The sequence below is a fragment of the Anas acuta genome, chromosome 16 (assembly GCF_963932015.1).
Source record: "Anas acuta chromosome 16, bAnaAcu1.1, whole genome shotgun sequence".
NCBI classification, from domain to species: domain Eukaryota; kingdom Metazoa; phylum Chordata; class Aves; order Anseriformes; family Anatidae; genus Anas; species Anas acuta.
In genome coordinates this window covers 9,013,096-9,039,995 of record NC_088994.1, presented here as the reverse complement: position 1 = coordinate 9,039,995, position 26,900 = coordinate 9,013,096, and the positions used below count along the sequence as shown (strand labels likewise).

Sequence of the window (26,900 nt, the reverse complement as noted above, 5' to 3'; positions counted from 1 at the left end):
GTTACTGACTGGTTGTGTAAGAAAATGAACCACTGTCAAGTTTTCTGAGTTAGCTGGGTTCCTCTAATGTCTACAGCGTGATTTTGCAAACAAAATCCTGTAGCTGGTTATGTTCCTGTTTATTGTGAGCATCCCTTTGCAGAGTGGGGATTGTTAAAAGTTTAAATTCAAAGCAAAATGATTTGTTTGTGTTAAAGGTTTAGGCCCAGCTACGTGGCAGTGTTATCCAACAGGCAGAGTAAGTTGATCTTTAGCAATGAATTTCCAGACTACTGTAAGTGAGCATTTAGACACCAGAGGAGCAAGCAAAAATGTTTCAGATTGTTGGTTCAATTTGGGTAACTTCTGAACTCCATTAATGTCTTATTTCCTCCTTTTTTTTTTTTTTTTAAGGTGTTATTTAACCAGTTCAAATACTTCTTCAACCTTTACTTCTTGCTGTTGGCCTGCTCTCAATTTGTCGTTGAAATGAGGCTTGGTGCGCTTTACACATACTGGGTTCCTCTGGTAGGTAATTTAAGGTTTATTTATTCCAGAAAGTTTTAGTGTTTGACTCAATTTCTTTTGCTGCATTTTTTCTAGGGTGTAAGTCTACACTTCAAATCATGTTGTGAGCTTACTCTTTCAAGCTTTTCTTGTACATATTGTAGGATAGATGCCTGTTTTGGCTTTAAACTACATTTTGTAAAGGTAAGACCCGGATGAGAGAGGACTATGCCTTCACCTTGTTTGCTGTCTCTTTCTTATAAAAGCCATATAAAAATATATATATAAACATACTTGTACAGCCTCATACTTCCTCAAGGTGCAGATACTCTTTCCTTCCTGCAACCATTTACCCTTTTCTTTTGATAGCTATATGTTTCACTTGCGTTCAGAGGAAATCAGTAATAATCAGCTTTGAAGCACAAACTCCAGTGCTGTCAAAGGATGTAATGAGGAATAGTTCTGTGGGCTTGTTAGATTTCTAAAATGTACTGTACGAGCCAATGAAAACTGTGTAAATGCTTAAGTATAGGTAGCTGTATATTTTTTCTTCAGCTTTTATCCTAGTTAAACTACTGTTTATTTATTTATGTAAATATCTTTTTGCTGCACTTCAGCCTTATAGTGTTATAGAACAATTTTGATTCAGAGATGTCTAGTCCAACTGCCTGCTCAAAGCAGGGCTATCTTTAAACTTAGGTTGGTTTAACTCATCTAGCTGAGTTTTGAAAACCTCCAAGGATAGGCATCTTTTTTATTTTAAAGAAATGATATAAAATCAACTGGAAGTTGATTATAAAAGCAGAGTGTTTTAAGGCACTACTTGTTTGCTCTTTTGTGAAATGGTGGTGGTAAAAATCCATGGCTCAACTGAGTCAGGATGAGGAGGGGCAAAGAAAAATTTTCTTGCCTTTCAGACTTCCAATAGAGTGAAATCCCTGGCAAAAGTCAGAAAGAAGTAAAAGGGCAACTTCAGGACATTGCTTCTAGAACTGTTTGTATCAAAGCCTGGAGCTCACTGAATTCTCTCTCAAGCATGTGCTTAGAATTTCATTTGCAGTATGAATTCAACACGACTTTCCCAAGATCCTGTCCTATAAATAAAGTACACAGGAGCTCCCTTTCTGGGTTTTGTATAGGCAGCTGCGAATTGTCTGTGCCAGGTGAGCAATTAGAGTTTGGCATATGAGTTGCCAGAAAGCAGCATAAGAAAGGTCTTTGTTCATTACTGGCTGCTAGTATGAGTTCTGGGGATAGGATGACATATGTGATGGCATAGTGAGACTGAACATGTGGGAATATTTTGAGATTATTATTCAAAGACTCTTTAGGTAGCTAAAACATAAGCTGAAAATAGCCAATACTTTTTTTTAAAAAAAAAAAAAAAACAAATAGGAATTTCTAGGTAAGCACACAAATGCAGTTTGCACGTGGAAGAGAAATGCTCATTTTCTCAATTTGTTGCTTACCATAATGAGAGAACTACTATGGTGGTGCAAAACATGCTGGTGCTACTGAACTGTAGGGTGAAATGCTTCTCTGAAAAGACTGAATTCTTGGCTTCTTAGTTTCAGTGTTTGTGAAAGCAGCACTGAATACCTGCATTAAAAAAAAATAATTAAATGCCTTCCGTGTGACTCAAGAACACATGCAGTTCTTGTTAAGGAAACCAGGCAGGTTTGCAGAAAAATCTGACTTATTATACATGTGATCCTTATTGTTCTTTGTATGGCAGAAATGTTGTCTTATATTTGTTGTAGGAACTTTCCCTCCCAGTTGATAAATATTGTCTGTTCCCAAACTCATACATGCTCTTCAAAGGCTATAGATGAAGCTGAAAGGCTAGGGGAATAATATTTAAATTTCATTTTAAGGCCATAAGGGAAAGAGATATAGTTAAGACAAATATAAAGCCTTTTTGAAGGGTCATTTGCATGCTTAGATCTTCTTTATTTGTTTCTGCATTTTTAAAAAGTGCCAAAAAATACAGCTTCATGTTTCACAATTAACTGTATTTTTCTCTGATCTTGGTAAGAGAAAAAAAAAAGATTTTGACACTATGAATATACTAGAACTAATGAAATTTAGTTTTATTATAGGACTGTACGAGCAGGTGAAGTGTATCTCAGCCCCTTTATTAATTACAGAAACTGCTCTCTTGAACTCTCAGTAGCTTTCAGGTCATTCTTCATTGTGTTCTTTTATTTAAAAATAAAAAAAAAGTGAGAATTTGAATTCATACTGTTTTGGGTAGTGTTGCTAGCAACGATATGCAGCAAGGCTTTCCTGAAATGGTTGTGGAGTCAGGGTCACAAGTTCTTTGTGCCTGACTTAAAAACCTGTACACAACTTTTTTTGGAGGTGTGTGCACAGCTGTTCTTTCTAAAAATGAAGTTAAAGTTGGAAATTCCAGCCCATTGGCCAAATCTTCTGTTTGCATAGTTTGATGTTTACAAACATTTTCTCGAATATTATTAAAAGAGCTACACACATGCTATTGACAGATAATGAGTTCATGGTTGCAATTTTGTATAATACAGGCTGTAAAAAGTTTATATTTCTTCTGTACAGATATGTTTTCACTTTTTTTGAGTCCAAGCTGAACAGTATCTAATAAAAATAACTTCATGCTACTAGTCTCATAAAAAATTATTTTGCATTAAGTTGATTTTTTTATAGTGAAGGGAGCGATGTGGGCATTTTCCTTGTGACATGAGGAAATGACTTCCACAGAAAACTAGGACTAAATCCCTAATCAGCTAAATAGGTAATTATACAATGAGTATTTCATCTCGGTGTGTTTAAGGTGCTTATACATGCACGCAGTTTACCAGTATGAATACATACACAGGAATGTACAGACACATTATATATGTGCATGTGTGTATATATGTTTATATATGTAAAAATCTGGGATATGTTAAATATTTACGTAGATTATATAAGCATATGAAAAACTTGCCAAATTAGGTAAATTAACTGTAATTGTTCTATTTTGGAAAGATAACTGAGATTTGAGGGATTCAGTCTTATACTGGACTTGTGTAACCTCCTTCAGTTGTGGTTACTCTCACCTGTGAAGTGAAATGAAATATTTTCACATTTTAAAAGAAGCACAAAGGCTTGGGAAATGCTGGCAGGTCATCACGGTAAAGGTGAAAAGCACAGCTGCGTTTTTCTTAAGTGGCAGGTCTAGTGTGCATTTGCTGTTAGGAGTCCTGGACAGCACCACCTATCACTGTAATGATTTAGCAAGAGAAAATAGGATAAGGAAATGCAGATTGTTGACATTGGTGCTGATAAATATCATGCATCGCTCTTATTAGAGGCAGATGTGTTTTTTCCTGGCCTTTTCATCCATTCTCTTCCCCCCCGTGCTCTTTTCAGGGATTTGTGCTTGCTGTTACCGTCATCCGAGAGGCCGCGGAGGAGATCAGATGTTACATGCGCGACAAGGAAGTGAACTCGCAGATCTACAGCAAGCTCACAGCGAGAGGTCGGCTCTGTGGCTCCAGCACGGCCGGGGCTTGCTGCTTGGTCGCATGCTGCTGGGGATGACCAGGGCTGGGTGGCAGCGGGTGCTGGGCTTTGGGGGCTTTGCTGGGGAGGCACAGGGCTGCTGCACTGCTTACTTGTTTCAGATAACTGCCCAGCATCATCTTGCAGTGTGGGGGGCTCACCGCAGCCAGCCCTGGGCAGGGAGGATTGCCAAGCAGCTGATGTTTTCCCTTCTGTAGAGCTGTGACATGAGGGAAGCGCTCCATAAGGGTGCTGGGGTGAAGGCAGGAGAGGCAAACAGCACAGTAGGAAGAAAATGAGTGGGGCTATAATAGATATGTTGTTTGGACTTTTTTTTTTCTGTTTTCCTTTCCATTTTGGTATCAATGCATCTGTATTTCCTCTCATGTGTTTTTGCTTGGTCACCATGTGGGGAAGAGAAACAGATATACAGAGGATTCCTATAAAGTAGCACTTCATATTCCTTAATGGAAACAACAAATGTATGCCTAAAAAAGAGAGAAGGATCCACATCATCAGATTACTTGCAAAAGTACTTTACTAAAAAATTAAACTGTGAAATTGTCAGAAGATGCTTATGCAAAAGAAGATTCAGCAAATGAGGGGTGAAAGTGAGCTGTGTCCCAGTGTCTTATGTGGGAAGCCCTTTCAGCACAGGTACTGCAAACCATAGTTAAGTACAAGTACTCCATACTGATGGAGCTTGTAAGTGCATGTGTTATATTTGGGCGACTTGCTTGACATGCTGACACATTCTGTCCCTTACTGAACATGCAATACCAGTTGAGTTTCATAGTTCTTTCTGGGCTGTACCTGACAGGGACTTGCATAATGCTAAAAGAGTTTGTGCATGTGTGCTGTTACTACATCTTCTGTGCGTTTCTGTTAGCAGCAACTGAGGTAGCTCCTTAGTATTGGTAATCTTCTCATGTATTTTTGTATGCATCTTCTTTAGCCACTTCCTCCAGCAGTGAGGAATTCAGAGTCCCCAGACTGCAGATCAGCTGTGTCTGCTCACTGGCTCTGGCCATTGTTTACAACTTGGTAGCACCTAACAAAGACATTTAAATTCTCATTTGAAAAATTGAATGCTGCCCCACTATGGAGTTGCTGCTAATACCATGACAATGTCAGTGAGGCCAGGGTTTTGTTTTTAAAAAGGGAATGAACTGAATTTAAGCAACTTTTTTTTTTTTTTTTTTTTTGCATTTCTGGTTTCTTTGTTATAGAAGTTTATACCCCTGAATTAAGATGCAGTGAACTAGATGTATTAAAACTACGCTGCTTTCAACACTTGCGTGTTTAAGAATAAGCCTGCTTTTTAAGCATAATTGCTTAAGGCTGTATATATTTCACATGCCAGGAATTATGAGACAACTCCAAACTAGGGAATTTGAGTTTCTGAATATTAAATCCCCCTTTAATAACATGTTCTTACTACAACACTTAAAATGCTTGGCAACCAACAAAAGCCCCATCCAAGAGGGGTGTACTATGTCTATTTAAAAATATAAAAGAGTTGCCTTCTGGATTCTATTCAGTGATCTATAAGGGGCCTGACCTCTCCTTTAGTTCTTTTCATATTGCTATTACGTTTCCCATGAATGATTTCCCTCCCCCCAGTCCTTTAACTTCTCTAATTTTGTGAAAGAAACCAAGGAGGATTGGCAGCTGGGCACTGGCTGAAAATCTTAAGCCACTTTGTTTTTAACACACATTTGGTGTAGAAACAGTAATGAGATGCTAGCAGTATAGCCTAGAGTAGGAAAAATACAGAAAATTTTCTGATTGCCTAGTGGCTTGGGGAGCAAAGCCACTTTCTGTCTTTCACTGAATCCAGTGTCTGCCAGCAGTCAAGCTTTTCAGATCTGAGCCTTCACTTTTTCACTGATTAAAACCTTAGCACCTCTGAGAATCATCTATGAACAAGGGAGTAGCATGGTTGAGAGATGGATAGGTGGTTAATTTTTGTATGTTTGTGCCTATTAGAACAGAAGAAAACATGGGCAAGCTTTGGAGCAAGGGCTTCATTGGTTCAGAAGTAAAAGCAGTTAGTACCAAAGTTAGGGTAAGTTGAGAGCAGCTGAACATAACCATTAATTTTCAGTGCAGCTGACAAATCTCCAGGTAGGACTCATTCCCCCTGTTTTTTTTGTATGGCACAGTTCATGCTTCAGGAGTTTGGCACAGCCCTGTACTGCAAAGGGGCAGTGCAGAAGGGTGCACAAAAGCTCTCTGAAATGTTGCTGGCTGGGCTAAGCCTCACAATAGTTTCACCTCTAAAGCCAGTGCTTAGGAGGGGAGAGATTAGGTGAGGCTTGATGCTGAGCACTGCTGTTCTTGGAGATTGGCTATAATGGATCTAATGGATCGCTGTAGCTTTCTCCAAGCTATTTTTATTTCCCCTGAGTAATTGCACTAAGCTGCCATTAAGGTGACTGGAGAATAGTTTTCCAGTCCTCAACCTCAGCCTCCCACTGCAACCTCAGGGCTGTAAATACATTCTCTGCTCTAAATGAAGGCAGGGGGACTTAAGCACAAGCTTATAGGCTGTTTTGAATAAGGCCGGAGGTAAACACAGATATGAGTGCCTTCCTGGATCGGGATCCTCAGTTTCCCCTGGATGTGCTTGCCTGTGCTGAGCCCTGGGGCAGGGCCCTTCAGCCAGCCTGCACCCCACTGCTTGGAGCTGCCTCCAGTGCACAGCATCGCTCCTGTGCGTGGGGCTTTGTGATGCACAATTCCTGCTCAGCTTTGTAAGCTTCACTCAGCTGCTTTCTTTGTAGAGAAGGAAGAATCCTCTTTGGATAACATTTTATTTTGAATATAGTTGCTAAATCCCAGTGACTCTAGTTGGAGTCCAGCGTGATGCAGAGCCAGCAGGTATTTTCTGTGTTCATTTATTTTACATAACATCATAAGGAGGAAAAAAAAAAAAAAAGGCACCCTGAACCTTTCTTCTCTTTCTACCATTATGATCCATTTATGTTCCAAAATGTTGAAACCAGAAGTTTTTTTTTTTTAATAGAAAGCTCTTTATTTAAAAGACAGCTGTTTGGATTGTAATAAAAAATAATCAAATTTCAATCCCCTATTCATAAACCTACAAGCCTCCTTGTGTTCAGAAGTCTGTGTGCTGACTTTCTGCTTGATAGAAAGCTAGAACTGTGCTTGCAAATTCTTGGTTTGTTTTTCTTCTCTCTCACTCCCCCTCCCTGGTAACACTGCATAATAGAGAGAAACTCTACAGAAAGCAATGGGAAGAGACCTCCTACTGAGGGGTGCTACTTAAGATACAGATCATTGGCATTTACCAGCCATATAAAAACAATATTTTCCCAAACCCTCTGAGTCCTGCTCCACAGTTTATACAGCATAAAGCTGCAAAAGCCAAAAGTTTGTTGCAGCACATCCAAAACACCCTTTTGTTTTTTCATATGTATTTGACTTGTTTTAATAAGCCGGTGGCTTAATCTTTAATTCCAAATTAAGTATTTTGAACCATGCCTTAGAAGCTGCACATATTTATTGTGAGAGCTTGACTTTAGTACTCACACAGTAGAAGAAGGTGTCTCTCCTGGCTAATATATTTAATACTTTAAATAATCTGCTTTATTATATCCCTCACACTGCAAATTTTGTGGTAATTCCAAAGGCCATAGATGAAGTTGGAACAAAATACTTGCACTATATTGTCTCCCTTTCTGTCCATTACCCAAATAAAACAAAAGAAATCTTCAGAACATAGCAAAGAATGAAACAAGTGCCAAGCAAATTTTAAGAACTCTTATTTAACATAAGAGATAAAGACTTTTATTTAGGAAAAAAAATAATTGTTAACCACTGACTTTATTCTGATTAACTTCTGAAAATACAAACTGGAAACGAGGTAAATGCTAAATACACCTATGTGTGTGTGGAAGAAAGCACTTCTAGATGCATTTATAAAAGCAGTAATTTATTATTACAAAAATATTTTAATAGTAGAGCAATATTGGGAAATGAAGCAGTTGTGTTATTAGCTAGTTTCTTAAACATGTGTGAGAAAACATCTAATGTTTAGGAGCTAGTTTCCCCACAGAAAGAAAAAGGAATTACAGAATTCCCAAGATCAAAATAAAACTAATTCAAGTAAGTTGCTTTATGGGAGTCCTGAGTCAAAGGAAACATCTGGTCCTGCGCCTTCTTAGTGGGACATATGGTACATGCTGCAGAGATGTCATCCACGAGAGTCCAGGAGTAGGGCTGGAAAAGCAGAACTAGCTTTGCTGCCTGAAAAGGGCATCTCGTGTGTACAAGAGTTATAAAAATGCATATTGGTTCAAATGGTCCTCTCTTTCCTCTACCTAAAACCAGCTGAGGTTGGGAGGATAATTGAGGGTTATCGATACAAGGCAGATCTCCTCCGGTTGCTTTTTTTTTTTAATGGAAAAAATTTTGGAGCAGCTAACATTGTTTTCAGAATAGCCATCCACAAAGCCGTTTACGTGCATAACAATAGGAAATAATGATATTGTAACTTTGCCCGATTTTATTTTCTGGCATGAATTTATTTCATTAAGTGACACAAAATTTTCCATTCCTGAGCCCTGCAGGTAGTGCTGCCTATACTGGCAGTCACCAGCTCAATCCTTGTGATTTTTAAGAGAAATACATAAAATATGGTTGAACGAGTCCACCTGTACTGCCAAGAACTTTTTTTAGCGCAGTGGCGCAGGAGTTGCTGTGCCTGTGTGCAGAGGGCTCGGTTCGTGCCCTTCTTTGCCCAGAAGAATATTCAAAAGCACTTTTTGTTGTTTCATGAATAACCGTATTAAAAGGGGAGGAAGAGATGTTATCTGTCAGACCCTTTTAGTGTCAGAGTACCTAACTTTGTATAGCCCATACAGAGGACTGCCAGGGATGCTTTTTGGGATCCTCTCGGAGTGCGGCTTTTCTTTTCAAGCCCCTGCGTAATGGACTCTTAATCCCCCGTATGCTTCCTGCCCCAGCAGAGATGTCTTTAGCCCGGCATTCATTTTGTTTACTTTTTTTCAGCTAAAACTCTCAGAAGGCAAAACCCAGAATCTGCAAAAGACCTATGAGATATTTGTGAAATGGGCCATGACTGCTTATAATTTGTAGGAATAATTACAGCATGTAAGGAAGTCTGCATTTATTAGCAGCAGTGATGAAGCATGTTGTTAAGCCCGCAGTGTGTCACCAAAGCAGCAGGCTGCCGGGAGCCCAGAAAGGCTTTCATTGTTAATTTGGAGCAGAAACACTGAAGCATATCCTGAGAAGGATGCTAATGAAGGGACTGCCAGTAGTAAAATCCTAGTGACCTTTGTGCTTTGTGCTAATTTCTGCTCCCCTCCCTTCCCCCTTCTCCTTTCCCCCTGAGCTGCTATCTGGCCAGTTAGCCCCTGAATTTGGAGGTACAGTAGGAGTGTTGTCCATGCCGGGGGGAGCTCCCACGTGCCTCCCCTACTTCCACTCAAATCACAGCAGATTAAAGAGGCTTTTGTTGAAATATAACAGACAGACACTTAGAGGCAGGGTTCAAATTAACTGATTATAAATCACTAGTTAGTCTGAGAAGTCAAATCTAGAGCTGGCTAATGATTTGAAATTACTAGCCAATTGTGAAATTAATCCCCTGTTTTAAAGCAACTGGGAAATGCTTGAGAGCTGCAAGGAAATAAATACGTAGGTGTTTTCTGGGGGACTCGTGCTCTGCGGGTTTGTTCAGGCTCTGTGTGCACAGAGGCCAAGGAGAGGAGGTCGAGCTGAGCCAGACACGAGAGCAGTGGCTCAGGAGGAAATGAGCCTGGTTTTTAAGATGTGCCCCTTTTAATTGTGGCTTCCAGGTCTTGCTTCAGAGAGTTAAGCTTTAAATTTTCATCCACTTGGGGAAGAGGGGTCATGAGCTCATGGTTCCCTATTGTAGCTTTCGTGGGTTTGCACTATTGTCTGCCTGGCGCATGCTGGAAGTGTTTTCAAATTCCTGGGTTTGATGGCTTGTGTCAGAGTTGTCACTAGAGGGTGGCAGGCAGCACCCCGAGCCCTGTCCTGCTGCTGCGAGGCGTGGCTGTGATGTACTGGTGTCTTTCCTCTGCAGGGACTGTGAAGGTGAAGAGCTCTAATATACAAGTAGGCGACCTCATCATTGTTGAAAAGGTTAGCCTCTACGTGTCTATCATTTTTGTAAAGCATGTTTCTTGCAAGACCTTTGAAAATGAGATATTTTGAAGTCATATCTGTTTTATGGTAGGCTCAGAATATTGAGTGTTGAACATTCGTTATGATATTTAATCACTTTTCAAGGTCTCTCCCTTTTTCCCCCTGGCCCTGGAAACAGCATTGTTGTCCTTAAAAATGAGAGAAAATCTGTGGATAAGCTGTGTTTTTCAATTGCACTATAGCAAGATAAAGACTGGCCCTTACCTTTGACTGTTGGACAGGGGTTAAATGCCTGATACAAATGCAACATCAAGATGTTGTTTGGTGTAACCAACACAAGTATGGGGAGAGGGATCCATTTGCAGGCACTGGAGTGTACAAGTATATTCTCCCTTTTGTACAAGTTTGTGTTTTTCTCCTCAATTTATTTTCTTCACACGCACACTCCATGCAAATATCTGTGTTCTCTAAAACTGATGAAGGATGAACATACTCAGTCCAAAAAAAAAAAAAAAAAAGAGCTGGTACCTGTAGATTTCAGATACTTGCTTTCTTCTAGCGTAGGGCTTCTCGGAAGGAAGCCGGCATTAGTTTAAAATTTCTTCTTCTAGAATTACTCGCTAGCTCTTTTGTAAACCTAGACATTGGCCAGTCTGGTCAGTGGGAGCTGGCACCAGTTATTATTCTGCAGGGAAGCAAATTTAGGATTCAAAGCAAAATGAATACCAACCTTCAGTCTGACAAAGAAATACTTTCTCCTCCGTAGCCCCTTTGCTTGTCACTGGGGCTGTGGAAGGAGGCTGCACACGCGTGCAGGGTCTATGCACAATAATGGCCTTTCTTCTTGTAACAGAACCAGCGGGTCCCTGCTGACATGATCTTCCTGAGGACGTCGGAGAAGAATGGTAAACATCTGGAACCAATTGTCAAAATAGCCATTAACCTTTCACTGGTTGTTTAGAGAAAATTATCTTTTGGAAATGTGAAAGAAATAGATAATAGTAAAATTTTGGAGTGACCGGGAATTCAAAGGCTTTGATGGACCGCCAGTTTTCAGGATGTTACACTCTTGTCTTGTTTGCTAATCCAAGAATGTAGTTATTTGAACCCAGAGTAAATGAATGGGATTGCAAAATGCTGTGCAGTATAGATGTAAATCATTTTACTTGCTGTTCAGGTTTGTTTTGTCAAGTGTGGGATAAGGAAATGCTTGATTGGAAGGTTTACAAAACATAATGACTAATAAGAATATTTAAAATGTCTTAAAGATACAGAGCAGAATCTCACTGCATTTTGGACTAGTGGAAGGAAGCGGATGTGAGATGCAAGAATATAATTCCTTGATTCTTACCTTATTAATAAGTACTACTTTAAATCAGATACCAAAGAAATAAAAGTGTGCTAGAAACAAAACCATTTCATGAGCTATAGGTGTACATAAGATTGCTCTAGAAAGAGCACTGACTGTTGTTGAAATTCCCCAGGGTCTTGCTTCCTCCGTACTGACCAACTGGATGGTGAGACAGACTGGAAACTGCGGCTGCCAGTTACCTGTACTCAGAGATTGCCAACTGCTTCTGTAAGCTGCTTTATTAAAAATACTCTAGTTGTTAAATATGCGTGTCTGATTTTCCTGAAAAGTGTTCAGGTGATTCAGTTAATGGGCTGCTTTGAGAAGCCGGTTAATTTAGCATTGCTTTGCAGAGGGCTCAGTGCATGTTCCAGGTTAGCTCTGGCAGTAAAGAGTGTCTGGTACTGAAACTACGGGTAAGCCAGCTCTTCCTGAGCTGCAGGCAAGATGTCAGGTGAGGTGAAGCTGGGTGTCTGGGTGCCACACAGCTGTCACTGCATGGCTGCGTAGACAGAAGGGTGCTGGGGCTGGCAGCTAGGGAGTGGCTTTGCAGCAGAAGGTGACTCATGGCAGGGTGCTCCTGTTTTCTTTTTCGTTTCCAGAGACCATTGCAGTAACTTACTACAGGGTAGGTCTTACTGCGGCATAAGTATCCTTGTTCTTCTTAAAGTCCCCCTTTCATTCACTGGAGTGCAGTATACTGAGACACAAGTCATCTGATTTAATGAAATGGATTCAGAAATTAAGCTTTCATTACTCTCCATCATAAAAGGAGGAATTGTCACCATGGATGCTCCACTGCATGATCTGAAATGAGTGTATAACCTCCATTAAACATTCTGTTCCCTAACTAAACTACTCTCTAGCTAAAGTGGTTTACTCTGACTACTCTGTAGTTAAAGAAGTTTGTGTCCAAAAAAAAAAGGGGGGTGGGGGGGAAATCTGTGTTCCTGTTTTATTGATGTTCTGTCTGTAAAAAGTACAAGAAGTTTATTTTATACTAAGGCTTTGAAGAGAAACATTCTCTCCATGGAGTGAATACTTCATGAGTGTAGGAATCAGCAGTGAATGTTCTTTTCAGAACTGGCATATCTCCTTGTCACCATAGAACTGTTCCCAGTGACACTAGCATCTCAAACTAAATACCTAGTGGTAGGATGTTCCTTGGTTGCCTTGGAAAAGTAATCCAAATCTTTTTTTGATAAATAGTAGTAAGTGTTTTAGGCTAGCTTCATTATTCTGACTGAAATTGCTTGTATGGGGCACCAACAACTAAGTGGTTCCCAGGAGCCTTTGTTATCATTGCAATAAATACTCTCGGATAAGTACTTTTCAGTAAAGCTGGTATAACAGTTGTATTTTCTCTCAGTTGAACTCAAGTAAGGAGTATAATTTATTTATTATCTTAACTTGATTAAGTAACTCTTGCTCAAAGTATTTTGTTAGAAACATTGGTACATTATTAAAATGTGGTTATCTAACTGCCTGCTAAAACATGTCTGTTTTTAGGACCTACTGCAAATCCGATCATATGTATATGCAGAAGAGCCCAATATTGATATACATAATTTTGTGGGGACCTTCACAAGGGTAAGTCCTACTTAGATATGCTTGAAATAACGTATGTAGTGTTTTCTGTGCAAACCTGCTGAATCACAGGATGCCAGACTTTTTTAGGAGTGATGAAGTGGTGAAGTCTTGTCATTCATTGTACCCTTTCTGTGTTTTTGTTTTCGCACCCTCCATAAAATACATGTAATAAATCTGACATAAAAATATGCTTATTGAAGCTTTGACTTGGAAACAACATAATAGACTGTTTGAGATTAGGGTTCTTACTGTTAAAGTATTAGGTCTGAACATTTGGACTAAGATTGGTAGTTACACGTGCGTGGTGTTCAGAATGAAATCTGGACCACCACAATCACTGCAGGGTTAAAATTGTTTACTGGTGAAAAAGCAGAGGTTCTTAGATAGATCAGTCTTAATTGTGAGTCAATTGTTTTTTTTTTTTTTTTTGCCTTCAGTTGTTGCATGCAACCTGTGTGAACTTAGTTATATCTGCCCTCAGAGGGCAGTGGCTCAAACCCTCTGTGAAATATCACAGAATATCTATCTTTTGACTTCTTGGGAAGATGTGCTGCCTATTTGGGGCAAAAGGTTGTGATGTTTTTGTTTTTTTCCCTCTCTCCTCCCCTCCCCTCTCCCTGGGATTATGAAAACATTAAGAAATACATCTAGTACCCTTGGGGAATTTTCAGAGGACAAATGATTTTGTAACAAATGGGAGACAGTTACAGCTTTTAGAAGTTGTTTGCTAGTATTTCAGTTCAAAATTGTAATTTTTTTTAACTTTGAGGCATGGTTTAATCTGATTAATGGCGGTAATATGGATTAGAAGTTTGAGTGGCTTAGTGAGGTAGTTGTATAAACCCTGGGCATATATTAATTTACTTTCTTATGCAAAAGTACAGTCCCGTAGAATTAGTCTTTTGGTGCCTAAGAGGAATCAGATTTTCTTGAAACTGTTCTCTGGCATGCATCAGACAAGTTTCCAGGCATCACTGAGCAGTCCAAATTGGATCTCAGTGAGATCTCACAGCAGAAGGCAAAATGCTATTAATCTGCATGGACCAAGTGAGGAAAACATTTCCCTGTAGTCCCTGGTGAGCTCCTGACAAATCCCTTTCTCATTTCTGATTCCCAGGGTCCTTCAGCAGGAACATGTTTCTTAATAGATTTTTTTTTCCACCCCTTCCTTTCTCCACTAAAATCAAGTTGTTTTTTAACCTAGACATAGGTTTAACTGTTTTTGAAAATCCTCCATCTTATCTAGGAGCTCTCTATCAATTCCCCCAGCATCCCTCTCCAAACACCCATGTGTAACTCTGTCATCCAATAGTCTTTTCAATTACTGACATTTTTTTTATTTTTGTTGTAGGAGGACAGCGACCCTTCCGTGAATGAAAGTTTAAGCATAGAAAACACTCTATGGGCCAGCACAGTGATTGCATCAGGTAAGATGGAGGCATGTGTCTTTTTTTTTTTTTTTTAAGAGAATATGTTAACAATTTTTAAAGGTCTTTTTGTAATGGAATAATCTCTGTCAGTTGGAGAAATTAGCAGTCAGAGTGAGGTTTCCCACTTGTCCTAACACCTCTGGGGAGCAAGACTGACGTCTAATTGCCTCTTGGACATTCCTAGATGAGAAAGAATTGGAGTGGCCTTTGGGCACTTCTTTAGCATCTAGGACCAGAATAGCACTTAATTGCTCTCCGCATTGACATCCTAATCTGTAACAGAAATGGTGTCAAATAGATTCTGGTAACAGAAGCTAAGATGAAAGATTTCCAGGTAACTGCTTTCATTGAGTTTGTCTTATGTATTTTTAAAAAGAAAAAAATAAAATCTTTGACACATTTTGGTATATGTATACTATAAGCTCACAAGGCCTGAGATTAATCAATGCTCTTTTGCAGAGGCCTGTCAAAGTAAAAGCCTTGCTCTTCTCCTGCCTAGCATGCCTGCAAGATTTACAGGACAGTAGCTGGAGGAGGGTGAAATTCTGTAATGCAGTGCTGGAATTGAATTTGTTGAATGGAGGGACTTCAGAGTGCTGTACCAAGGTGTATATGGAATTAATAACAATGGGAAGGAACTTCAAAAGACGTCATGAAGCATTGAAAAGATTTTGATTTGCTCTTTTTTAAAAGCAGAATATAATAAATAGATTTTATACCTGTATGTTTCTGTCTACCCCTACTCAGACTCCTAGTTGAAACACATCTCAGTATTGTCACAGGATGTGACCAAAGGGTCATAAAAATCTAGTTGGCCAAGTGTTATTTAGTCAAGTAAATTATATTTAGGGATGAGTAATTGTTATGCAGTAGGTAACCTGCCTTCCTCCCTTCTGAGTGTAAAACCACTCAAGAGGCATTGGGACTGGCAGTTTCACATACCGAACAAGCTGCTTAACGCATGATCCTCAGTCCATCCTGCTTTGGAACAAATACATGGGAAAGGAAAGCCACTTTTCTTGTGATTCTGACTTCAATGGCAATTTTTCCCGCAGCCCCCTTTCCCACATGGACTTTCTTAACTCTTCCTTGGAAGCCTTTGTGCTGATGCCACAGCTGAGCATAGCACATGTGTGTGCTGCCACGAGCAGTGCAGCTGATGGGAGGGAGATGCTGTCCTGCCCTGAGCCAAGCTCCCAGTCAGCCTGCTGAGGGTGAAATCTAACCCTCCTTTCTGAGTATGAACAAAGTTATTTGTAGATAGATATCTTTCGGAGTTCAGCTAGTAAGAATAATGTTTGCAGATGTTCTTGTAATTTCAGCTGGTTTGTACAATGAAGTCTGTTTTGGATAGCCATAAAATGATTAGAAACACTATTTATACACATACCAGCATGTCTTCAAGCTGTTTTCTAGCCCTGGTAGGTTTCTCCCCTTATTTCAGCTGACTTGATCAATTTAAATTCAGTTGTGTTTTTCCTGTGGCAATAATAAATAGCGTGGTGGAGGTCATTTCTGTAAGGAAAACCTATTGGTTTGGAGAAAATGTGGATATCATTTTTCTTCTTCTGTAAGCAAAAGCTGTCAAGTCATAGTGATGCCATCTCACTGGGACAGCCTTTGCTTGTAAGATAAAGCAGAGCTATGTGACTTTCTCCATCTGCTGCTGTAGTAGGAGCGGGTCTGACTCTGACTGTTTGCAGTTGATTTGGAGTAGCTGTGCCATCTGCTGATTTGAATTGTGATGATCTTACCACCTCCTGCCATCTGGCTCCAGTGACTTCTTGTTGTGCTGTTTTTGTTTTTGTTTTTTTTTTTTTTTCCAAAGGAATGTTTCCCAGCATTTTTAGAAACCACCTCTTTTGAATTATTCTTATTTGATAATAATTCACTTGCAGCTTGCTAAAACTTCTGTTGCTAATGGGAGCAGGGGAATAGTGGAGTATAAAATGGCAATGTATTAACAACAGAGCAACAGTGCTATTTTTTTTTTGTTGTTTCCCCACTGTTGTTTTTATCCATTTTTATAGACTCCTAAAATTTTCTGCTAGAAACTTTGACTTTGGCAATAGCACAATAGCAGCTTTTAAACTCTTGACTGTAGCTAGCTTTTTCTCGATGGCTTTTTGCAAAGGCTTTAAGAGAAACCTGTAGAAAAACAGTGGTTTATGGTACTAAACTGTATTATATTTCTGCAGGAAGAAAAGAGAGCTCTTTAGAAACTGTGGGACATAGCATTAAAATACATAGATGGGCTCCCAGCAGCTCCATCTGTTGCAGTAAGGTGGGAGTTGGTATGATTTGCCTTTCTGCTATTAAACAAATACCTAATTTAAACTAAAACGTAGATTTTTAAAAGCTTTTACAGATAGAATTACCTTAAAGATAAAATTACCAAAAGATTGTGGAAGACTGCACCAATAAAGAACAACTACAGTCCAGAGCACTAATTTAGATGCACTTACAATGGAGGACCACTATCTGAAGTAAGGCAAACTTAGCACACCTGAGTGAGGTTCAAAATAGCAGGAGAAAACACAAGAAATCCTCCTTCCTCAGCAGCTTTTATTGATATTGAGGAACAACAGCTTACATCAGAAGGGGTTACTGGGGAGCCAAGTGAACAAAACTCTTGATTTCTCTTTCCATGCTCTTTAGTTGCTGCAGTCTGTCCAACCCAGTTGGAATAAGCCCAACCATAAGGGCAGTGTGGTTGAAGACTTGCTGACTTCTAGTAGGATGTCTTCTGTTCAGCATCTGTTTTCATGGATTTTATATTTCAAGTACTGGCCTTTCTAGTCTGATTGTTATTGCGTTAGAAATTAGCCTGCTAAAAGTCCGTTTCAACTGCCAAGCCTATGTATTTAACAAGCATTTTGCAGATAAAACAAGTGGAGATTGTTTTTCTTAGGCTAATGCATGTTTTGTTCAGGTACTGTTGTGGGAGTTGTCCTCTACACTGGAAGGGAATTGCGCAGTGTGATGAATACTTCAAACCCAAGAAGTAAGGTAGGGTAAGGATAATAACTAATTATTATCTTACAATAAAAAGGGGCAGAAATTTATAATTAAAAATATATATATATATAAATCCAAAGGCTATGAGTACAGACTGTAGGAACAACGTCCTACAAATGATTTATATCTTCCAACCTATGATTTAGATAGTTACCATTATCAGAGACATATTATATTTTTTTGATCCTAACTACAAGTATCTGCTCACTTTTTGACAATGGTAACACTTTTATTTTCTATGGTTATAATAAAATAGACCCAGACAGAATGGGAAGGCTGATTTTGCTGCATTTTTCCATTATAGCAAAGTTAAGACAAGGTGTGGGGATGTTTATATAGTCTGCAGCTTTTGACAGCATGAGTCTTTCACACCTCTTCATGCACTCCTCAGCTTCCAAAGGATGGAGCTCTTATTTAGTAAGCTGGAACGGTATCGTTTATAAATTTAAATATGTTTGTAGTGTTTTATGTGAAAAAAAAGTTAATGACTGTTGAGAGACAGCTTGTTGGATATAGCAGCTCATTCTCTTTGTGAATATTAAATTGAACTAACACCTTCGCTAGTGTGATTGAAATGTCTCAATTTCATTCTTTAGATCGGTCTCTTTGATTTGGAAGTGAACTGTCTTACGAAGATCCTGTTTGGGGCTCTTGTCGTGGTCTCGCTTGTCATGGTGGCCCTTCAGCATTTTGCTGGCCGTTGGTATCTTCAGATCATAAGATTTCTCCTCCTGTTCTCAAACATTATTCCTATTAGGTGAGTCGATTGCTAGTTCTTCCAGCAAGATACTGCTTCCTTTGCATCCTCCTCCACACTTCTGATGTGAACAGTCATTTAAAGTCATGTGTGTTCCTCATTTGACAAGTAAATAAATTTAGATATAGAAATCGAATTACTGTTAAAAGTTGTTTTGTTGTTTCTGCTGAATTTGTTTAGTGTTTTAGCCTGTTTGCTGTCTGTGCTCTCTAATTTAGACTGCAGATTAGTCATTTAAGGCCCCTGTCTCTGTGTTCAGGCTGCCTGGTTACTCTGATAAGAGCAAAAATAGAGGAGAGAGATTTATATAGCATGTAGCATAATAGGATCCAACTGCCTTTAAAAAGGGGCTGAAATTTTAATATTTAATTGTGCTATATTAATAAGCAGATTGTTATTTCCAGCGTAGGTCAGGGATTTGTTTCAGTTCCATTTTTAATTGCTGTCTGCTTATCAATCACACTGTCCTTATGCGTCTGAGTCCATCATCCTCTCAAATTATCTGTCCTCAATGTAATTTTGTCGTATATCCTTTTGAATCACAGTACCACTGCAGCAGTGCGCAGTTCTCCCCATCTGCCACCCAACCACTCATTTTGAATATACTTCTCCCTAAATTCCCTCTTTGGCTGCTCAAGCTCAGTATGGAAGGCCTGGCCTTCTATTGCTTTGTCGCAATTCACAGTGATTTTTTCCAAAGTTTTAATGCAGATACACTTCCTTTTTCTTTTTCCCATTCCTCCTGCATAGTTTGCGTGTGAATCTGGACATGGGGAAAATTGTCTATAGCTGGGTGATCCGCAGAGATTCCAAAATCCCTGGGACTGTGGTTCGATCCAGCACTATACCTGAGCAGCTGGGGAGGATATCCTATTTGCTCACAGACAAAACAGGTACCTATGTAGAAAATACAGTTTTGAGTTGTGGTTGAGTTGTTCTTTTTTGTTATGTTTTTGACTAGCCACCAATCATAATGTAGGATTTCTTTGGGCTGGGAGAAATACGCACTTTCTGCCACTTTGACAATATGATTTCATCAGTTTAAAATATTTTTTGAATTTTTGTTGTTGTTCTGAACATGTCATAAATAAGAGAGGACACAAGTACTATGCTACTTGAAAAAATGGTTCAAGTGTGATATTAAACCAAAAGTAGAGGTTAGACTTAAAATCAAAATCAACTTTTAGAGTTAATTTTTAAAGCTGGATGAAGATAAGTTACGCATTTGGGCAGAAACATATGATCAGTCTGCCTGCTGCTATCTTCACTTTTTACAGTTTAGTTGATTACAAAGGACAAATCTGTAAACAAAAGCTTTGGTTTTTTTTCTGACATAAACTCCTGGTTCTGTTGAAGGTGTTCCCAGAAAATTTCTTTGGTTCCAGCAGGACCAGAGCTACAGTTGCCACTCTTTCTGGCATCAAGTTTTGGGTGAATGATCTCATTATTTCTTACTGGGACAGTGATGTGCACCACAACTTCCCAGGAGATTATGCCCTGAGATTTTTAATACCATCACCTTTGACCTCAGTCTGTGCTGAGAGCCTTGTGCAGTGACTGACTCAGCTTCTGGACCAGTTCTTCTTGGAGTAGGGAATACAGCAAGGACAAGAACATGCCTTGGGGATAGACACATTGGTTCATGTTCCATGTTGGTGCTGCTTCTGTTACAGGAACGCTTACGCAGAATGAGATGGTCTTCAAGAGACTTCATCTGGGCACAGTGGCTTATGGCCTGGACTCCATGGATGAAGTGCAGAGCCACATATTCAGTATATACACCCAGGTAAAATTAAATCGGATTTTTTAACTCTTTGTTAAAGTTTTCCAGATTGCTGGGCTAATGGTGAATTAACACGTCAGGGATCTGCCTATTAAGTGTTATTTTTTTGGAGAAGTCTGAAGACCATTGGGTGCTTAATCCAAACATATTAGCCTGATTGCATGCTACATTTATAGGTTATTTCACATCCACCAGTTTTCTAAGTCTAATTGCCGCAGCACTTGCATGGGCCTGTAAGTGTAAGCACACATAGGTGCCTGTGTCCTGTTACTGAGGTCTGATCATATGATAGCATACTTTTATTTAGACATTTACCACTTACAGCAGCCACACCATTTGCTTCACTGGAAAATTGACAGGGTGATATATAGTGGATTAAGTTGCTGTTTGAAAGGCTGTGTAAAGGAAGAGGAGCCATCAGTATTCAATAAGCAGTAACAGAGAACAGTGGGCCATTGCTGCTGCTCTAGGCCAGGTGGTTAAAAAAGAAAATGGTGAAAGTGGGATTCTTTCAACAGTGCACCAGTGGCTTCTGGAAGTCTCATATGGCACATAACTGATGTGTGCTTTGAGAAATATCTATAGCTAAAGAAGACAGGAAAGTCAAGATGTAAAGTATAGAACAGGAAAATCCTGGTTTGGAAATCTTTCCCTTGCATTCCGCTTTCAGTGTAACTGGATGAGTGAGCATCCAAGAAGTCTTCATCTTTGGATGAAATTCTAAGAATAAATTCTTAGAATTCATTTCAGAATAAAGAATTTATTCTGATATAATTAATTTTTTTCTTAGAATTTATTTCAGAATTATTTTAAGAATAACTTATTAGAATTTATTTCAGTTTTACCTGATAACCAGGTCGTGCCATGAGATCTGTCTGGATCAGCAAGCTGTATTTCCTTAGCATGTTACAGTGGACACTTATCAGCTGAAATTTCATGTAGATGCATGCTGTTCTTTCTTATGGATGAACTTTTACTTAAAAAGACTGTAATACTGTTGGCTGGGGAGGGATCAGCTGTCGACAGCTGGTGTTCCAGCCACCCCTCTGAGCAGTACTTATTTAAGATTTAAGAATTGTCGCTAATAACGTAATCATGGAAGCATTATTTTTCATTTTCTGCTAATAGCTGGTTTTGCAACTGCAGTTATTTCTAACTTTTTTGTGACTTAATGACAATTGAATTTTCTTTTGTAAAACGTGATTCAACAGATGCAATCTGCGGAGGTTAGTGATGGGTTGCTAGTCCTGCATTGTGTCTCAAGCATTTTCATTTCTCAATAGTTGTGGTATTGCTTCGTTCCTACAGAAACCACAGAAGTGGTTTTCAAGGTAGCTGTGCTTTTCCTTGAGCATGAACACCCCATGTAGTGAACTGGATTTGTCATGTCACATTGTTCTTGTTTTGATCTAGAGATTTTAGACTCAAGTGCATTTTCTGTAACCCAACAAACTGAAACATGAAGCCAGTATTCTTGCCTGGAAAAGGGCACTACCATAAAAAGGATTTTTATTTTTTGATTTTGTTCAAGGTGGTAAAGATATACAGCATTTTTCCTTGACCTCAGTAATCTGTCTGGTGGCCTAGCTTTCTTTCTGGGCAGACTGTCAGGCTACTGTATCCTTTTAACCATGCATATTATGATTGCTAAATACTTGGTATTTTGAGCAATTATCTTTTTCACTGACATGTGTCTCAGGTAGCTTTTAACTCCTGTAGCCATCTCTCTCTTTCCCTCCTCTGCTTTCACAGCCCTTAATAGCATCTGCTTCTTCTCTTGCTGTTGAGACCCTTAAATGACTGAACTGTACATTTTTTGCTAAATACAAAACAAACAACAACAACAACAAAAATGTAATAAAAAAAAGAAAAAACACCACAAAAACAGACTTCAGATTTATTTGCCATCATTTTGTATTCAATCTCCAGAGAAAACTTGACTACTGGTTAATTATTTGCCAAACTATTCAATATTTGTTAAGAATGTTGTGATGACTGTGAGTAGTCCAGTATGTGAATAGTTGTACATCAATCTAAATGTACTTGAGCTGAGGGTTTGCTATTGTTTGGTTTGTTTAAAGCCTGTCGCAACAGTGCTGATGAGCTGCAACAGTAAATTTGAAAATCTTGTGTGTCCTAATCACTAGAATGTGGAAAGTAGCATGTGGAATTACACTGGTAAAGGACGTGTCTCATAAAACGTTTATCATTACAAAGTCAGATTTCTTATAATGAGAAGCATTTGCAGGCAATGATTCATTTTGAACTGTAGTTCTTATTCTGTGCTCTTATTTTTACCACGTTGTGCCCTTTGACCTGGAAGCGAAACTTTTGTCCTCTTGACACTAAAGGTTAACAGACCAGGAAACTAGATCACTGTGTGTCCCCTCTTCAACCAGGATAATTTAGTAATTGTGCAATTATCTGAAGAGTCCCATTCTGATACTAAAAATAGTATTAAAAATTAAATGAATGTAATTAAGATTTTCTAGGTCCATACAAGTCATCTGTTTTCTGTTTTCAGCAATTATATGCTCTTGTGCATGAAACCCAGCTGAGGCGAAACTTTCAGAGCCATTGGTCTTTTGTGGAGCAAAAAGTGGTTTCATCAAGTCTTCTGACTTTGGTCTTGCATCCATTGGTGTTTGGTACATCTGCAACTAAGGGCCATTTACTCCATGTACCATTCTAAAAAATTAGGTGAATTTTTTGTGGGCACCTTCCTCCACCACTAATTGTGATACATAAATTGAATTAGTGTATTCCTGGTCAGAGTTAGAGTACAGTGAGCACATCTCATTCCAAGGGACAGAAGAGTCTGCAAAACTACTATAGTACATATATACTCTTCACTGAAGTAAAGTTTCAGTTTGAATCTTTTTCTCTCCAATTAGACTTTATTCTTTTTTTTTTTTTTTTTAAAGCAATCTCAGGACCCACCTGCTGTGAAAGGCCTTACCTTAGCCACCAAGGTGCGTAAAACCATGAGCAGCCGAGTGCACGAGGCCGTGAAGGCAATTGCGCTGTGCCACAACGTGACGCCGGTGTATGAGTCCAACGGGGTGACAGACCAGGCTGAAGCCGAAAGACACTATGAGGACTCCTGCAGGGTGTACCAGGCCTCTAGTCCTGATGAGGTCAGTTTGTGGAGTTTGGTTCATGTTTCTGCACTTGTGATTTGTCCAGGATGTATTTTGTAGGTCAGTATTTTAAGTTCCTTTGGCAACACTTAGCAAATTATAGGCAATGGTGTCTTGGGAACTTGTGGAAGGTGGTTGGAGCACTCTCATCAGCCAGCTTGTCCCTCATTGGCAGTGTTCAAACTTCCAGACAGAGTTCAAAGTTAGAAGTCTTGCTGGGTCTCATGTCTTACCCGGGAGGCATCCCTTGCCATGCAAATGGGACAGACCTGGAGCCTGAGTTAGCTCTGCAGGATAACCAAAGTGAACCAGAGTTGGTCTTGGAGCAAATCTGTGCTGTGCCATTTCTCCATCAGCACCTAGTCCAGCCTGGGCTATGTGTAGTGGTACAGCAGAGGGGAAATTTGAAGTTCTCCAGAGGATTGATGAAGACTCTTACTGGGCACTCTACAGAGCAGACTGAGTACATAATGGATGATACAGTGCTCTCTGCCATGCTCTGCAATATTTGAAAAAATAGTGCTAGCATATGATTATTGTGATGCATCTTCTTGAGTGCAACTATGCTAAAACAATTTATCTATTAACTTGTACATTTGGTTTCTGCCATTGAAAGACAGAAGTTTTAAACTTTCCATAAGAATCCTACTGAGGTCCTATCGGTCATTGGGCTACATTTGGAGGATTCTTCCATGTATTGACCCAAATAAAACAAAATTCCCTCTGGAAATAAACTTCTCACCCTTGACATCAGAAGAGAAAGTAGCTTTCCTTATAGTTAAAGATGAGAAATTGTTTGCATAAAAATCAATGTATAGGTAAAAATCCTCAAATGGACAGGTTTCTGAGATTGTAGTGCATGTATTACTGAAAGACTGGCATACAGAGTTAGGCTCCACATTTTGTGCCATTCAGAATATTCTTTGTGGTGTTCTTCTGCCCAAGCGTGCAATTCATTACTTTCATATAATGTGGTCTTCTCTGTATTACACAAAACCACTATCTTTGCTTTTGTTTTTCCCCCCACTCCATTGGTATGCCTACAGTGACAACAAATGCTTACCCCTCCCTGCTTTGAGCTGGTGAGCAGATCCCACACCATGACCCAAGTCTTGTGTTTTGCTTACCTGCTTTTCTCCTCTAATGTGTTGCTTTCCCCCATGAAGGCAGCTTTACAGAAAGCAACTGCCTTTGGATTGAAATGAGATCTGAATGATTTCCAGATGGTAATTTTTGTGATCTGTATTTAAGTTTTTTTCTTTCCTTTTTTTCCCTAAAGCATTTACTGGCTATTTTTGTGCAATCCTCTGTTTATTTACATGTGTGCTGTGGTATATAGTGAAGTCAGTGATTTTTCTTTTCCTTTTTTTGCTTTATATTATTCTGTCTTAAAAATATTTATGGAGCAATTTGTCTCAAATACCTAAGGGATTATTGTTTGTTTGTTTATTTTACTATAGCATGATAACTAATCCTACCAACATTATTGTTTAAGTTCTTTTTTCTTTCTTGTGGTGTCTTAAGTAGAGAATTACAGTGGGTTCAGAAATCAGATATGCTTTGCTGCATTGAGGAAATCTCGTCTGTAGGTCTTAAATATACAAATATTGTTTAGACGTGCTCTGTGTATGTCATACTAGATGGTACAATATGCAGGATCAGCACAAGTCAAATCCTTGAGAAGAGAGTGATGCTGTTAAATAACATTCCCTGTAGGGGAATGGCTTTGGACTCCTGTTAAAGCCAGCCTTTGAAATTCTATATCAATAAAATATTACCATGGCAGGGAAGGTCAGTTTATGAAATGAGTACAAAAACTTGTATTCTCTTTACTTTAACAGCAAGGGTAATTTCTACCAGTTGGCATAGGATTCATTTCCTGTAACAGAAAGCAGGATTTCCTAAATTTGTTTCCTGTGCACACTGCTATTTAGAAGACTTGAAGTATCTTTATTCAGGTATCAGTTACAGCCTTGGGGCTCTGCAAGCGTGTCAGTTGTAGCCATACAGTAACTAACAGGGGAAATGAAATAGATATAATCTGATCAGAGATAAGAGTGCCTGGGATTCCTGGGCAAACAGTCTTTAACCCTGACAGCCCACCGCAGCTGCCAGGACATGAAAGGGTGCTCCGATCAATGGGTTTCTGCCTGTTGTCTGTGTGCCTAGGCAACCCTAAATGGGACGTTTGTAGAGCAACTCGTAGCACAGAAGGATCAATTTGTCCCTTTGGAATGAAATTTATTAGTCGATATCCACTTTGGTGGTGGCTTGGGTAACTTAATTGTCAGAAAGAACAAAGTTGAGGGGATGGTACGGCAGGCTCCCATAGCTGCTCTGCTCTGTAATGCACGGATCTTTGTCTGACTTGGCCAGGACAGAGCTACGAACTCCCAGAGAGCTCTCAGGAACCTTTATGACTTCTCATCAGTCAGCATGGGCTCATGAAAAGGTGTATGAGTGGTTTCCATCCTGGTTAAAGCTGTCAACGTATCTTTGCATCTTCCGTGTTTCGCATCTTTTTGCTGTGACCAGGAGCCTTCCAGTTACCGATTTATGGGGTGCAGAGTAAAGTTTTTCTGGCCCATGCCGCTCTGGAAGCACATTGCCTGGCCAGATGCCCCGGCCCTGCAGGAGAACTTGTGGCCTGGTGTCCTTGGTGTCGTCCTGCAGTGTTCAGGGCTGAGCACGTTGTGCTTTGTGGTGAATGGGAATGGCAATTTCAATGCTTGCAGTGGCTCTGATGGGAACACTTCAAAATGATATCACTTTTCCTCTCTGTTAATTCGCGAAGCACTGCAGAGGCTGGGAGGTGACAAGTTAAAAGAGGTCAGCCCCACTTCCCTGTGCTGAATGGGCTTCACCTGGAGGGCCATTGAGGGCTGAAAGAAGTAGTGCTCCTGGGCCCAGCAGCAACGGAGAGGGGGGATTTCCTTCATTACTCTTCCCCTTCTGCCGACATGCCTTTTTGTGGTCTCAGGGCCATCCGAAATGAGTGGTGGCGCACAGTGAAATGCAGTTAGTTTGCAGTATGATGTGTGCAGCATAGCAGGTATCCTCTGCTGCTCTTCCAGTTGCTACTGTGTGCTGGGCTTTTCTTTTAGGAGGTTTGAATGCTTCCTGACATAGAATTGAAGTGAGATGCTGGCAGGGAATGAGGAATCTGTGAAAGAAAGTAGCAATGGAGATGCTTTAACAGCCTGAGGTGGGAGCAGAGCTTTATGTCTTCAGACATTTGTAGCTCACCAACATGGGCAGATGAGCATCTAGTGCTATGTACACCAAGCAAGTCCTTGTGTTAACATCACACTGTGAAAAATTCTCAATCATTATTAACCAGAGTATTAGAAACCTGAGCTCAATCTCTGCTCTGAGAGGTAGTTAGGAGGATTATCCAACTGCACCCTTTAATGCACTAAGGATGTCTTGAAGAAACTTTTGAAAAAGAATCTTGAAAGATCCTTTGATTTGTTGTAACCTTTGTGAATAAGCCTGCAAAAACTTGCTAGTATTAAAACAAATATTGATTTAAAGGCCTTTAAAGACAAAGGCAACTCAGCTAATTTTTTTTTTTCATCTGATGATTTAAGACTACCTTAAGAAAGAAAAGGATTTATTTTAGGTTGTTTTTTAAACCTAATTGTGGATGAAAGGGAGCCGAGAT

General features: G+C 39.5%; 1 protein-coding gene across 2 annotated transcripts in view; it reads left to right on the top strand.

Annotated features, from left to right (window-relative positions):
- Positions 1–26,900, top strand: part of ATP9A (ATPase phospholipid transporting 9A (putative)) — a 61,364-nt gene that overhangs the window by 9,521 nt on the left and 24,943 nt on the right. Inside the window, exons 3-14 of one of the 2 annotated variants that reach the window (XM_068700385.1) lie at positions 394–507; positions 3,874–3,982; positions 10,106–10,164; positions 11,021–11,072; positions 11,652–11,746; positions 13,028–13,108; positions 14,460–14,535; positions 17,471–17,547; positions 18,153–18,313; positions 19,064–19,206; positions 19,987–20,099; positions 23,021–23,233. In XM_068700385.1, coding sequence (XP_068556486.1) covers positions 394–507; positions 3,874–3,982; positions 10,106–10,164; positions 11,021–11,072; positions 11,652–11,746; positions 13,028–13,108; positions 14,460–14,535; positions 17,471–17,547; positions 18,153–18,313; positions 19,064–19,206; positions 19,987–20,099; positions 23,021–23,233 — 1,293 coding nt within the window. Of the gene's footprint in view, positions 1–393; positions 508–3,873; positions 3,983–10,105; positions 10,165–11,020; positions 11,073–11,651; positions 11,747–13,027; positions 13,109–14,459; positions 14,536–17,470; positions 17,548–18,152; positions 18,314–19,063; positions 19,207–19,986; positions 20,100–23,020; positions 23,234–26,900 lie in introns of those variants that run through there. The other variant, XM_068700387.1, reaches the window with a different exon arrangement.